Source organism: Triticum aestivum, chromosome 4D (assembly GCF_018294505.1).
Source record: "Triticum aestivum cultivar Chinese Spring chromosome 4D, IWGSC CS RefSeq v2.1, whole genome shotgun sequence".
Taxonomy (NCBI): Eukaryota; Viridiplantae; Streptophyta; class Magnoliopsida; order Poales; family Poaceae; genus Triticum; species Triticum aestivum.
In genome coordinates, this window is record NC_057805.1 from 314256388 (window position 1) to 314270827 (window position 14440).

The 14440-nt window shown below is 42.7% G+C and overlaps 2 protein-coding genes across 2 annotated transcripts; both read left to right on the forward strand.

Moving 5' to 3' along the window:
• Positions 1-1287: 1287 nt before the first annotated feature.
• On the forward strand, positions 1288-5210 carry LOC123097636 (transcription factor TGA2.2; the record flags this gene model as incomplete). Its single annotated transcript, XM_044519425.1, is given in 10 exon segments — positions 1288-1360; positions 1788-1821; positions 1928-2119; positions 2922-3005; positions 3092-3151; positions 3585-3662; positions 3739-3790; positions 3941-4212; positions 4348-4593; positions 4793-5210. Coding segments are annotated over 8 exon segments (1005 nt in total). The 3' UTR covers positions 4940-5210.
• Positions 5211-9225: 4015 nt separating this feature from the next.
• On the forward strand, positions 9226-14110 carry LOC123097637 (inactive glucose-6-phosphate 1-dehydrogenase 4, chloroplastic). The gene is made up of 12 exons (XM_044519426.1): positions 9226-9528; positions 9952-10147; positions 10428-10693; positions 11012-11106; positions 11205-11319; positions 11420-11625; positions 11725-11833; positions 11911-11951; positions 12324-12444; positions 12559-12758; positions 13217-13417; positions 13595-14110. The coding sequence occupies exons 1-12, from the start codon at positions 9451-9453 to the stop codon at positions 13833-13835; spliced, it is 1869 nt and encodes a 622-aa protein (XP_044375361.1). The 5' UTR covers positions 9226-9450; the 3' UTR covers positions 13836-14110.
• Positions 14111-14440: the final 330 nt, after the last annotated feature.

Here is a 14440-nt window from a genome sequence, read left to right on the forward strand (position 1 = left end):
GGTCTGTCTGGTCCGACATAGCGCCCGAGCCTCCCCATATCCGCCCAAGATTTTGGTTGGATATGAGGGGTGCCGGTTAACCCGGGCGTCTAGGGCCGGTATGAGGAGCCCGTCTAGGTCATATTTTTTGATCAATCGTCCGCCCGGGCGTATAATGGGGGTTTAAGGCGTCCAGTTGTAGATGCTCAAGATATGCTAATGTCTTGACCCACCTTTATGGAAAGCAAAGTTGCACTCTAAAGGTGACAAGATGTTGGATAGACCCCCTCTGGCTTTCTGGTCACAAGCCTGATGGCTGGCAGTGACAGAGCGATTTCATATGAATAAAACTCTTTAATTCCCTGGAGAAAAATGATTAAAGGACGTTTGCTACGGGTCGTGAAAGTTTTGACGCATGTACAATAGCATTTGTAATAGAAAATGCGGGCAAACAATAATTTTCTTTTCTCGAAGGACTGGCTAGATGACAGTCGTCCAAAAAGGAATTTTGGGTTGGTCGATTTGTTTTAAGTCGTTGGATAAAAAATGAACGGTTAGATCGCTTTCTTCAACCTTCATCCTGGTCTCTTGTTCATCTTCTTCCTCAAATCGCTTGATGTATCACCGGCCCAACTGCCTGTTGCCGTCACCCCGCCCTCCCGACAACCGCCACCCACCGCCAGCTGGTGCCGCCCTCGGCCATCCCTCTAACCCCGGCGACGACAAGTTTTTTCCGGCGAACTTGCACCATCCACACCCTTAAGACAGATAATTGGGTTGTCTGCCACATTAAGATAGACGCAGAGGGCTTTTCTAGCTTGCAGACGCGTGCTTCTTACTTCCCTCCGTCGGCTGCTTCTTTCATCCGAAATTGAATGACCCAAAATGTGTTTCAGGCGAGTGATGCTAAACTGTTTCCCGAAACGGACGCCGAACAGCGATTTATGACGTGCATATGATTTCATGGCTTTTTTCCCCTGTAGAAACGGAGAAAGTCCATATTGGAGTCGTGCTGGAGCGGCCGAGCCCCAGGTGGTAGGAAAGCCAAACGCGGACCTCCCACTCTTCTCACCAAACCCCACCGCTGGCGTAGGCCCAAGACCCCACCCATCAGCCGCTGTGTTTCAGCCCTTTGACTAGAAGCGCACGCACGCACCCCACCCCCATCGTCGCCCCTCTCTCTCCCTTCTGACCAACCCGGCCGCCCCCAGTTTCTTCTCCTCTTCTCTCTCCGCGCTGCCGTCCCGACCCCGTCTTCTGCTCCTCCGCTTCACGCGGCGCCGGCCGCCGGCCGCCGGCCGGCCTCCCTCCAAATCCGTACGCCGAGCGGGCCCTCCCTCCCTTTCGACCTCCTCCCCTGCCGCAGACACTGCCCCCCGTGGTAAGCTGAAAGCCCTAATCCCGCTCTCTCCCGCCTGATTCCTTGGCACCACCTCCGATTCCATACAATTGTCGCGTGGGTGCTGCTGGTTGGAGCTCGTGAGATGCTTTGAGGTCGGGCTGGAGACGGCACTTAATTCCGAATTCTTAGGTGTTTCCCGCTGCTTGGCGCTGGCTGAGCTGTGGGGGGAAGGTAGGCCGGCCGGCCTAAGCTTAGTTATTGACGCTACGAGCTAGCAAAAATCTGTACTTGCCGCTTCCTTTGCCTTGAATTATCTCCCGTCCCGCTGTTGTCCTGCTGTACTTGTTTACTTTTGGAATTACTTGTGCTACTATAAGGGAAGGTGCGATCTGCCAAAGTGCCTAGGCACCTCGAATTTCCTCACCGCACCATGGCAGCTCACTATCTCTTGCGTGCTTCTCTGCAGATCCCGTGCCTACAGATAATTTGACTCTGAAAAGGTAAGATATGTCTGCGCTTAGACTGTTGAATTTGTCACTGCTGGACAGCCTTTACGCGCTGTGCTAATATGTATGGATATCTGTTTGTTTTTCTTGTGATGGATAGGTGACGGCTCTGGCCTCGGAGTGATCTGACACATAAAGGATACAGGCGCCCTTATTACCCTGCTTGAACTAAAGGGGCAACAAAGCGATTTGTTGTCCTGTTGTTTTGAGCTGGAAAACCCCCGGTATGGCTGATGCTAGTTCGAGGACTGACACATCCATAGTTGTGGACACTGACGATAAGAATCAAAGGGTAAACCTTCTTTTCTCTATCCATTAGGCACCTGGTTTGATCTTTTGTGAAAGCTAGGCAGAGAATTGGAATTAATGTATGTAATGTATCTATCCTGAGTTGTGGTGTAAAAGTATAATAACAGGTGAAAACTGGTACTGTATTTGATAAAAGATGTGGCAGACTTCATTTGTATGAAGCGCGCAAGTTTAACTTGGATGATTTTGATGCCAATACTTGATGCTTCTTTTGCCATGTCCATGTTACCCTCTGCAGATTGTTGTACACATTTGCTCCAGTGCCTAAAGAAACAACACACTTCTTAAATTAGATATCAACTTGCAAAAGTGAACAGGACTACTGCTGCTGCACTATCAGTTTCATCAGGTGGGAAATATTTAAATGTGGAGTACATTAAAGTGTGAAATCCGTGAATAGCTTGAATACTTTGCCCTTTTTTTTGACAAATAGAAGGGCTGTTCATGATAATTTATTATCATCCCCTGCATTTTTAAAACATACCTGACTAAGCACACCTCCTATATGTTGGATATGAACACCGTATTAGCTATTAGGTGCTAATAAATGATCTATAATCTCATCGAGTTGTTACTACATTCCATATGATGAATAAACAAATTCAAAAACCAACCACACAAAACGGAAAATTGTGTCATTCTTTGCTGAAATGCCTGTTAAGTTCTGGTGCCAGTTGAAATTCATAAGATATTATTAATTTAGCTTTTGTTTGCTGTTGCATGCCAACCTCTCTTTTTTCCATATGTAGCAGAATTTTCTTATTTTTCTTAACCAAGTTGTGCAGATGGAAAACGGACAAAATGGAGCTATCGTGCCTTCTAATTCATCTGAACCATCTGACAGGTCCGACAGGCCTATGGACCAAAAGGTGGTACTTTATATCCTATTCTTCTAGAATGTTTCTTATCCCTTAGTAATAAATGGTATTTACACAATGTATTTGCTATTCCATAGGTATTGCGGAGGCTTGCCCAAAATCGCGAGGCAGCACGAAAAAGTCGTCTGAGGAAAAAGGTACCATAACAATGCATCCATCCATGTGTAACGTAGGTAACTTTGTGTTACTAATTTACATTGGGGAGCTATTGCTGCATGATGGTGCAGTTATGCGGTGATGTCGTGGATGAGCTGTTGAGTGGGTGTATGATATGTGAGCGGTTCTCTAGCACTTTTGATACCACTGAATTTTGCCAAATTCTTGATAGGCATGTTCAGTTACAAAAACAAATAAGTAAATAATCCAAAGGCGCCCTTGATTCAAACAAATAGCTGGCAATCAGCTAATCACCAAGGGACTTGTTTCTTGATGTACTTGTATCCTTGATAACTGACAGTATATGCATAATATACATATGCTCTGAATTGTAACTATCGACTTCTTATTTGCCTTCAATTTTGGGTTCATTATTTGTTAAGAGCCATCCTAATGCATCTTATTATTTTTAAGGCGTATGTACAACAACTTGAGAGCAGTAAGCTGAAACTTGCAAGCCTGGAACAAGAACTCCAGAAAGCTCGACAGCAAGTAAGTACCTATTGGCCGATGCTGGCAGTGTCCAGTCGATCTCCCATTAAATCTGTTATTTCGATGTTGTTTGTAGGGAATCTTCATTTCTAGCTCTGGGGATCAAACTCATGCTATGAGTGGAAATGGTAACTTCTTCCTCTGTCTGCTCACGCCTGCATTTTCACGCTCTGCTAATCAATCATTGGTTAAAAGTTCTCTCAAAAGTACAGAACATGCTTAATTGTTCCTGAGTGTTCATTGGGAATACAACTAAAATAGTAAGCTTGTTTCTGCAGGAGCGATGACATTTGATTTAGAATATACTCGATGGCTAGAGGAGCAAAATAAGCAGATAAATGAGCTGAGGACTGCAGTAAATGCTCATGCAAGTGATAGTGACCTCCGTCTTATTGTAGATGGAATAATGGCACATTATGACGAAATATTCAAGCTGAAGGGCGCTGCTGCAAAGGCTGATGTGTTTCATATACTTTCAGGCATGTGGAAAACACCTGCTGAAAGGTGTTTTTTGTGGCTTGGGGGTTTTCGTTCGTCTGAGCTTCTAAAGGTGCAAAAACTATATACTCAATCTATAAGGAAACCTGCTGACAAATACTTTTGACTAGTTGAATGTCAGGTTCTGTTGTTCGTTTTCATGTATACCTGAAGATACAACATTTCTCATCTTCTTGTAAATTTTCAGCTCCTTGTAAATCAGCTCGAGCCTCTAACAGAGCAGCAGTTGATGGGGTTATCCAGCCTCGAGCAATCCTCACACCAGGCCGAGGATGCACTATCACAAGGAATGGAGGCATTGCAGCAATCTTTGGCTGAAACGTTGGCTGGTTCCCTTGGTCCATCAGGATCTTCAGGAAACGTGGCAAACTACATGGGTCAAATGGCTATGGCTATGGGAAAACTTGGAACCCTTGAGAATTTCCTTCGCCAGGTATTTAAAACTTCTTCTACCTTCTGGTCCTGCAAATATGTAATTTTGTTATTATTGCCTCTAATGTGAAAGGAATCGTTCACCTAATTTTGTTGAGAAGTTACTCAGTACTCCTTCCTAGTCGGTGCAGCTTTTCAGAAAACCGTGAAACGTTAGATGCTCATAGTTCTGAAGATTTTTTTCGTTATATTTGTGCTAGGCTGACAATCTACGGCAACAAACTTTGCATCAAATGCAAAGAATTCTGACAATACGGCAAGCTGCTCGAGCTCTCCTTGCAATACATGACTATTTTTCACGTTTGCGTGCCCTGAGCTCTCTCTGGCTTGCAAGGCCACGGGAGTAAAACATGTGCGCCATCTTTTGGCGCTTCATGAGCTGATCCAAGAAATGTGGACAAATTGCGACGCATTTGCAGAAGATTGGTGGTTCAGTTCCCTCTGAAAAATATATTGACACCTTGTGTTCTCATATTGTACTTCGATGTTGTACAAGTAGCCAGGTAGGGGTAAGGCTTGTAACTGTAAGTTACCATGAATTTATGATTGACATATTGTACATTTGTATTAGCAATAAATAAACGTAGATAAAAGGTCCAAGAGGACCCATTGATTGCACCTGTTGGAAGCAAGAAGCGAAAACAACATCTTGTATTTTTTTTAAAGGAGGATCACCCCCGACTCCGCATTAAAATGATGCATGCAACCATATTATTAACCAAAGAACCCACCAAGTATATGGTACGATACGTGAACTCAAAATGAGTTGAAAAGAAAAGAACATTGCCACAATCAACAAAAATAGGACTAGATGACTACATCTATCCTATTGGACTACGATCAAGATCGGTTCACGTGCTACCGTTTGCTAATGGTTGCACCCTTAAGCCATATACTTTGCTAATGGTTGCACCCTTAAGCCATATACTTGAGTAATGATCATGTACGGGCCTAGCCAATTACTCTGCAGATGACCTGCAAAACAAAATTGTGATGTTTTCTCTGTTAAAAATCACCTCATTTTGACAGTTCCATACCCCTAAGCCATGTGCTCCTTGTTTTCGCATGGCTGAGTAACGACCATGTAGGGATCCAGCCAGTTGCTTTGTAGATAACCTGCAAAAAAAATTGTGATGTTTTGTGTGTTAAAAATACGTTATTCTAACAGTTTCATATAGCCCAAAGTAATACGCACACTCTGATTCGAATATGCGCCGCTATTTTAGACTTCACCCCATTTAGCCAAGTCCTAAATAAAATAGCAATGGTGTTAGGAGGACTTACATTAAAGGCCACATGCAATGTGCGCCACAGTAGCTTGGCTAGTGGGCATTTAAGAAACAGATGTTGGATCGATTCATCTTGATCACATAAACAACACCGTTTACTACCCTTCCAACTACGTTTTGCCAAGTTATCCTTAGTCAAGATCACTTCCTTACGAACAAACCACACAAAGACTTTTATCTTTATCTTTAAAGGCATCTTAATTTTCCAAGTGTGAAGTGACTTTGGGATTGGACCAGAGTTTATCAAATCTATATACATTGATTTCACTGAGAATACCCCTGACACCTAAAGTTTCCGATGTAGTGTATTTGGCTCATCGGAAAGGTTGACATCATCAACCTGTGCACGAGATGTATCCATCTATTCCATCGCTTCCCCACTGGGGATCTCCTGAACTAAATGTTAAAAGGAACTGATCCTAGAATTGCACTTACAAAAGCCTCTTTACATTGTATAATATTGTAGAGGGTTGGATATTGTATGGACAGTGACATCTCCCCTAGCCATGTATCTTCCCAAAACCTAATGGTATTACCGTTCCCTACAATTAATTTGGCCCTATTAAAAAAGCCAACCTTTGTTCGCATCAGCCACTTCCAAAAAGGTGAATCATCTGGTTGTACCGTTATTTGTGCGAGGATCTTGGATTGCAAATACTTGTTACACAATAATTTGTATCCACACACACTCGTCTTCTGTAGAAAGCCTGTATAACCATTTACTAAGCAGGCATCTGTTCTTTACTTCAAGGTTTTCAATCTCTAAACCCCCTTGGTCCTTCGGCCTACAAATTATATCTCACTTGGCCAACATGTACTTGAATTTATTCTCATCGCTTTGCTAGAAAAAACGTGATCGATAAAAATCCAACCTTTTCCATACCCGACATCGGCGACATGTACTTAAAGAAGGACAATAGGAACGTTGGCATACTTCTAAGCACGGAATTTATCAATTAGCCGGCCCCATAAGACATAAGCTTGCCCTTCCAACAACTTAGTTTCTTATCAAATTGATCCTCTATGTACTTCCCTTCTTTGTTGGTTAGTTTTCGGTGATGAATTGAGATTCCCATGTACCTAAATGGAAGATACCCAACTCACAGCCAAACAACTGTCTATAAATTTTCTTTTCTTCCTTGGCGCGCCCAAAACATAACAGTTCACTCTTGTTGAAATTGATTTTCAAATCAAACAGTTGCTCGAAAAGACACGAAACCAGTTTCATATTCATAGCCTTTGTCAAATCATGTTCCATGAATATAACAACTCTTGTGTTGAGTGGTCTATCAATCTTCTTTGCATCGGAAGCTTAAGAAAGTCGTCGTAAAAGACTAGGACCCTAGGAGGATATTGGTTGATGTGGTTCGACTTTCTCCCAGGGTCCTAGTCTTTACTTCGATGATGTCGTTCGATTTGTTACTCATTGATGTACTATAACGTATTAGCGTATAAATCATTTAACCTACGATTCGAAGGAATTTCATAGGATTTGTGGAGGATTTAAACTTGGGATAGGAAAAATTCCTAAGGATTGATTTGCACATAGTTTGAACGAAAATATCTATCCACTCAAATCTCTTTGTATAACTTTTGTTTTTCTGTGGCATCATACACATATTGTTCAAATTGATGTGGTTTTCTAGTCCTATAGCATTTAAGAGAACATGACATTTTAATCATATGCTTTTTCTATTCCTGTATTTTGAGAACCCTGCGAACAAAGAGGGCCCCACAATTATGACTTCACGTGCTTTTCTAGTTCTATATAGGATTTAAATAGTTACAACTTTTTTGACCTCCCAAGTCTCAACTCATCTTTTTTTAGAAACTCAGGAGTCTCTCCGCAGCTCAGTTGAATATCAGCAAAACATCCTCATTGATTGAAAAAAGTTCACATGATTTTTGAAGGATTTTGATTTTTTCCCTTCATATTCCCGTGTTTTGAGAAACTACAAATCAGAGGCCCATAAATAGGTTCATGAAGAAAAACCAAAGCTACATGCCCATAAATAAGTCCACAAGCTCACGCAGGAGCATAGCTCATTATACAGACACATCGTTAGATGTTGCGTCAACTAACAGTCTACTCTCTCTGCATGGGCATAGTTTGCAAATCTGAGTTTGTTTTTGCGGGCTCCAAACCTGAGTTATGAGTGTAATTTTTGTATACTACTTTTGCACAACAACCGCTTCCCAATTTACATTTGGAATTTTGTCAATGATTGGATACACCTCGAAAACATTGATACCATCTTGTGGCACTCCAAAAATTACGTTAAAAATTGGTGGATCAATTTATCATATGCCAACACCCCTCATAGGAAAGTCATGGTCTCTCTCTCAAACAAGAGAAATGCCCATGTCTTCTGTCACAAGATCGTTCCACATCCAATCCTTCTAAGCTTAATTAAAGAGGAGGCCGTGCTTTGGGCCAAAGCGGGTGCTAAAAAGTTAGAAAAAATAATATTAAGAGAGTAACACTTTTGGTTGTAGGGTATCTTTGTAACAATAAACTTCTTAATTAATAGACGAGGCAAAGCTCACGCCTTTGTTTAAAGAAAAACAATAACAATAGCGACGATGACAATAATATTTCTCATACAAATTCAGTAGTACCAATTTGTGTTTGTCATAACCAAGAACTTGGATAGTGAAACTGCATCCCATGCTTCGAAACGGCAAAGCGGTAGCTGATAGCGAAAAAGTTTAGCTCCCAGGAGCACGCGTCCTTTTTTTGCGATGAAAAAGGAGATGCATCCACACAGCCGCGGTACACTCTACGCGACTATAATTTGCTAAGCGGTCAGCGACTCTATTTTGATCCTTATTTAATTTCTGGGGAATAAACCCCCCATCCCTCATCAATGCCTTAATTTCAGCTACGAGATGTCCATAGGCAGAACGAATCAATCCATCTCCTGTCAAACTCGATAACGCCACACTAGAATCAGATTAAACAATCACCGAAAAATTGGAGTGTTGTATAGCAAATGCCATCCCTTGCATAAGCGCATGTATCTCCACTTCCAATGCATCATTGCAATTGAAAATATATCAGTATGCTGCAAAAATAACTGATCCATCATGTCGCTGGAGAATCAACCCTACGGCTGCGGCGCCATAATCAACTGAAAAAGATCCATCAACTGATAGAGCAACGGAGTCTGTAGTAGGAGGTGGCCAATGCTTAGGAGCAGGATTAATTCTCGCTTGGGGCAAAGCCCAATCAGCAACCGGCATTTACACATGAGCAACGTTATTTTTAGACTTGCTGCTCTGTACGTATTTCGCAAAGCAAGGAGTACTTTGTCACTTTCCTAGGGCTTTTTTGGCTGTACTGCGAAATGTCCATCCCAACGGGGGCGGCTACAGAGCGTCGCTATCCACTCCCTCGTGATAACTGAGACCGACGACACGTACAGCTAGCTACTGTCGCGTGGCTGTCTATCACTATCAGATCAGCCGGGGCCTGACAGTGACACGATCCTGGCACCGGCCACCGCCGTGAGACTAAAAAGAAGCGGGGCGGGATACGGCGGACCGAGAAAGAAGCGCCAACGCCGAGCATGGCTACCACGGTCCTCGCCGTGACGGCTTCAGCAGCTCCAGCGCCGCCTTCGTTGGGGGCTGCGCGCTTCAGCCCGGTGAGTACTCCAGCCGAGCTCCTGTGGTTGGTGGCCGTCGTGCCTTTCGGCCTCCTTCCACCCTTGTGGCGCGCTTGACCTGCTTGATAAAATGCCTTTACCAAGTTGCTATGGTTATGGTGCTATGCTGGATTCTGTGACGATGGATGCGTCATGCGTCATTCCTACGGGCCAAGAGGGGTGGATGGAAGGGCAAGTGCTCCTGTCTCCTATCAGGATATTCGATGAAATGCGTGTGTGAGCACGTGATTCTTGTGGCTCGTTCTGGCGCCTGAGGCTGACGGAATGCTGAGGCCCATATTGCCTACAGATGATGCTTGCGTTCTATTTGTTCTGCATCTGGTTTAGTTACTGTCAGATGTACTAGTAGACATGGACACATTCAAGTGCTGATCAACTGCTGTTTGATGCTTCTGCGCGTAGGTTGCAGGACCTGCTGTCACTCTTAGAACGCAATGTTGGATTGCTGCCAAGATGAAGCTCCACAAGGCCCTGAGGAGGCATGGATCGCAAGTTCAGAGAAAGCTGGAAATTCAAGGGGTTGGTAAAATTCCTGACTGCTTCAAGGTTGCATCGCTGACTGGAAGGATAACTCGTCGGAATGTACAGCTTGCTGATGGTTGGTATTCGGAAACCACTTGCTATTTGCTACTTCAAGTATATCTATCAAAATTATGGGATTCCTGGCTTATCATTCCCGCAGTTTTACATGTGCATGGCACTAGTTTGCTTCATGCCTTTGAAAGTTATGTTCAGTTTGCATTATTTGTGAAATATGCTAGTCCCCAGATTTCACCATACTATCTTACTACTGTCATCACAAATTTCTCCGTGGTTATTTGCTTGCATCCAGATGCTTTCACACACACTGACACACATTATTTCTTCCTTTTATGTAGAAACTGGAGGTGAAACAGCAAATACAAGCTCTGTTATGTCAGATAACTCGATCGATGACAAAAGTTCAATGCATCTGGGACTCAACCACTCTGAAGCTGATCGTCCTGTACTAGAGGAAGGCGTTGTTCTGTTTGATAACTTTGATGACCAACCTGAAAGTATACCATCTCTTTGCATTGCTGTCATTGGAGCTACTGGCGAACTGGCAAGAAGTAAAGTCTTCCCAGCACTATTTGCTCTGTATTACAGTGGTTTTCTTCCTCAGGTATGAGCACAACATGTCATAACTTCTGCTTGCCTTCATTTTTATTCTTTTTTAGAACGATCTGTAGCAAACAAGCCTCGATCTTCAATCCTATATTTGTGATCAACCCGCTGAATCATCAATTTCTATTTAGGATTAGTTCCATATTTCCCATACATAGTTCGGCTTAGTGCCAATAGAGGTGGTGTTGTATATGTGAATAATGATGTAGAATAATCAGATTTTCGAGTCCTTATGGGAGTTTGAATCTAGTGACTGCCTGTCAGCTGTCTGTATTATCATTTCATCATGTCACGACTTCAATGCTTTATATTGCAGAATGTTGCCATATTTGGATATTCTAGAAAGACATTAGCAGACGAGGATTTAAGATCCATGATTGAAGCCAATTTGACCTGTCGGGTAGATCACCAGTACGTTTCTTTGGTAGCAGACCTTGACTCCAAGCTTCATGCTATTAAATTTAGGAAGTTTTCATCTGATATATATTTATAATATTGTTGTGCTGCAGTGAAAACTGTGAAGAAAAGTTGAATGAATTCCTTAAAAGGACATACTATGTCGATGCAGGACATGATAACAAAGATGGGATGGCGAAACTAAATTCGAAAATGGCACAGATAGAGGTGAGATTACATCATACTTCTGAAATTCTGTTGGATCGAATTCAAGTGCTATAATTGAACCTGGGCTTTGTATGTTAATTCCCAACTTCTCGTTTCAAAGGGCATTTGTGCAGCAAACCGGATATTCTACCTTGCTGTTCCCCAAGAGGCACTTCTTGATGTGGCATTGCCATTATCTGACAGTGCCCAAACTAAGCATGGCTGGAATAGGATAATTATTGAGAAACCATTTGGCTTCACTAGTTTGTCCTCACAACGGGTAACACAGTCTTTGCTGTCAAGATTTGAAGAGAAGCAAATCTACCGGTGACCATCTTGTATCCATGCAAGTTACAAGTCCTGTCACTAGTTTTTACTGCACCTTTCATTCCATTAAATCTTATTGCTAAACATTATATCACACAGAATTGATCATCTTTTGGGGAAGGATCTAATTGAAAATCTCACTGTCTTGAGATTTTCTAATTTGGTGTTTGAACCTTTATGGAGTAGGAAGTACATACGCAATGTGCAGGTACTTTTGAAACAAGCTCATTTCACCAATGTTTTTATTTTTACACACACACTGCTAATGTGCATGCATTGTTACAGGTCGTTTTTTCTGAAGAAACATCAGCAGAAACACAAGGGAGGTCAGTTAACATGAAGGCATTTCTCTTACGGAAAAAGAAACATCACTAAGTCATCATCGATAAAAGAATGCTGAAGCCCTTTAGGTTACATCATCATTAGGCACCATTTGTTTTGCACAGTCTAGATATGGCTATGCTGGTTTTACGTAAATTAGCACAAGTTCATCCTGCTGAGTAATTCTTAACAAAGGAAATTTAGTACTGCACCAGTTTTAATCCTGGTTTTATGCTGCATGATTAGCTTATAACTGGGTTGTGACCTTCAATGTAGTCTCTAATTTACTCAGGGTTTTTAATGAAAATTTAGTCCATTATTAGTGCTCCCATTTTACATTTATATTATCATTTAGTTCCTCCACCATGTCATTTCAGGTACTTTGGAAACTACGGGATAATCCGTGACATAGTGCACAGCCACATTCTTCAAACGATAGCACTATTTGCTATGGAACCACCTGTAAGTCTTGATGGGGAGGATATCCGCGATGAGAAGGTAACCGAGTAGAGCACTATAATTTTATACCAGAGGAAACCATGCACTTACCATCCTAGAAGTTAAAAAATGCTAATATCTGTTACAGGATTATGAAAACTATATATTATGCAGGTGAAGGTGCTCAGATCAATTCGAAAAGTGGACATTGAGGATGTCGTCCTTGGTCAACTCAAAGATGCCTCTGGTGACGTTGACCGATATACAAAATCAATGACACCTACCTACTTTGCTGCCGCCATGTACATTGACAATGCACGTTGGGATGGGGTACCTTTTTTGATCAAGACTGGAATGGGACTTATGGAGAATAGGTACTCTCGATGAGTTCCATAACTTTTACCATTAGATGTCTTAGCTGGTTTATCTCTTACTCTCAAAAGAAGTTAGTGTAAGATTTCAGTGACCTCATCATATCCTTTTGTTATAATGGAATCATCGTTACAGCTTCCATAAATATTTGAATTCCCGAAAGGTAGAAGTGCATAGTGTTTCCTATGCCTAGGTAACACTGTTGTGTCATACTCCCTCCTCCCCCCCGTCCGGAATTAGTTGACGCTCAAACGGATGTATCTGGACGTGTTTCAGTATTAGATGCATCTGTTTGAGTGTCAACTAATTCCGGATGATGGAAGTATTATTTTCAATAGCCCACCCTCCTCTGAGCACATTATTGAGATCTTTGAATGCTTATCATTTAAGGAAAAACAAAATATCACTTGCCTAATTGATCAAGTATAGCTGAAGATTCTTAATCCTTCATTTCCTTCAGAGCTGAGATTCGTATTCAATTTCATCATGTCCCTGGCAATATCTACCGTGAACGTTTTGGTCATGACATAGATCTCGACACAAATGAGCTGGTTTTACGTGACCTACCCGAAGAAGCCATTCTCCTGAAAGTCAACAATAAGGTCCCGGGTCTTGGGCTCCAGTTGGATGCTTCAGAGCTCAACCTACTTTACAGGGACAGGTATGGAGATCATCTCGTGATCTATTCTCTTTTTCTTTCCTTTTTTTTTGTGGTGGATCTTGTGATCTACTCCCTCCGTCCCAAAATTCTTGTCTCAGATTTGTCTAGATACGGACGGATACGGACGGAGGGAGTATTCAAGAGAGCTGGTACTGAATCATGATGCATGCTTTGCAGGTACGACGTTGAAGTTCCAGATTCATATGAGCATCTTCTTTTGGATGTTCTAGATGGCGATAGTCATCTCTTCATGCGCAGTGACGAATTAGCTGCTGCATGGAGCGTATTGGCACCTATACTCCATGAGATCGACCAGAAGAGTGTTGCTCCTGAGCTCTACGACGCTGGGGATAAAGGACCAATTAATGCTTACTATCTCGCTGCTAAACATGGAGTCCGATGGGATGATGGCTGCTGAGATGATACTTGGGAGCTGCTCAATGTATTTCGCTTCCTTCTCCGTGTGTAGCAAAATCTGTTCGGTGAACTAAAACAAGACATTGAGAAAAAAAAGGTATTTCTTGCTTGTTGATTCAAACCCTTCGAAGGTGGATCAAAAGGTACTATTACCCACCAAGCCGATATGTTGCACCCGACAATGAGGATGTAGTAGTGCATTGAGCGAATCGTGTGGGGTGACTTGTGTAAATTGGACCTTAGTATGTGCTAATAGTTGCAAACATCTTATGGAAATGTCTCGGTGCCATGTTAAAGGGAAACGCTTATAGCCGGTCGACCGGCTGAGTTTCCGCCGGTCGCACCGTTCACTCTGCCTTATCTTATCTCTCCATTACCTTATCTCTCCAGGAACGACCAGAGCCACTCCTTTTTCTCCTCGCCCATGGACGCATCTCGTCTGCGAGCTCCGCTTTTCCCTTTTCTCGTCTTCCCCTCTTCTTCCATGCGTCCCCCGCTCCCCCCACCGGCGGCAGGCTGTGCTGGCCGGCCATGGCAGCTCGTCGGCCAATCGCCGCACACAGAATCCACCTCACTTTTTCCACCCTCAGGGGTTCATCAAGCTCC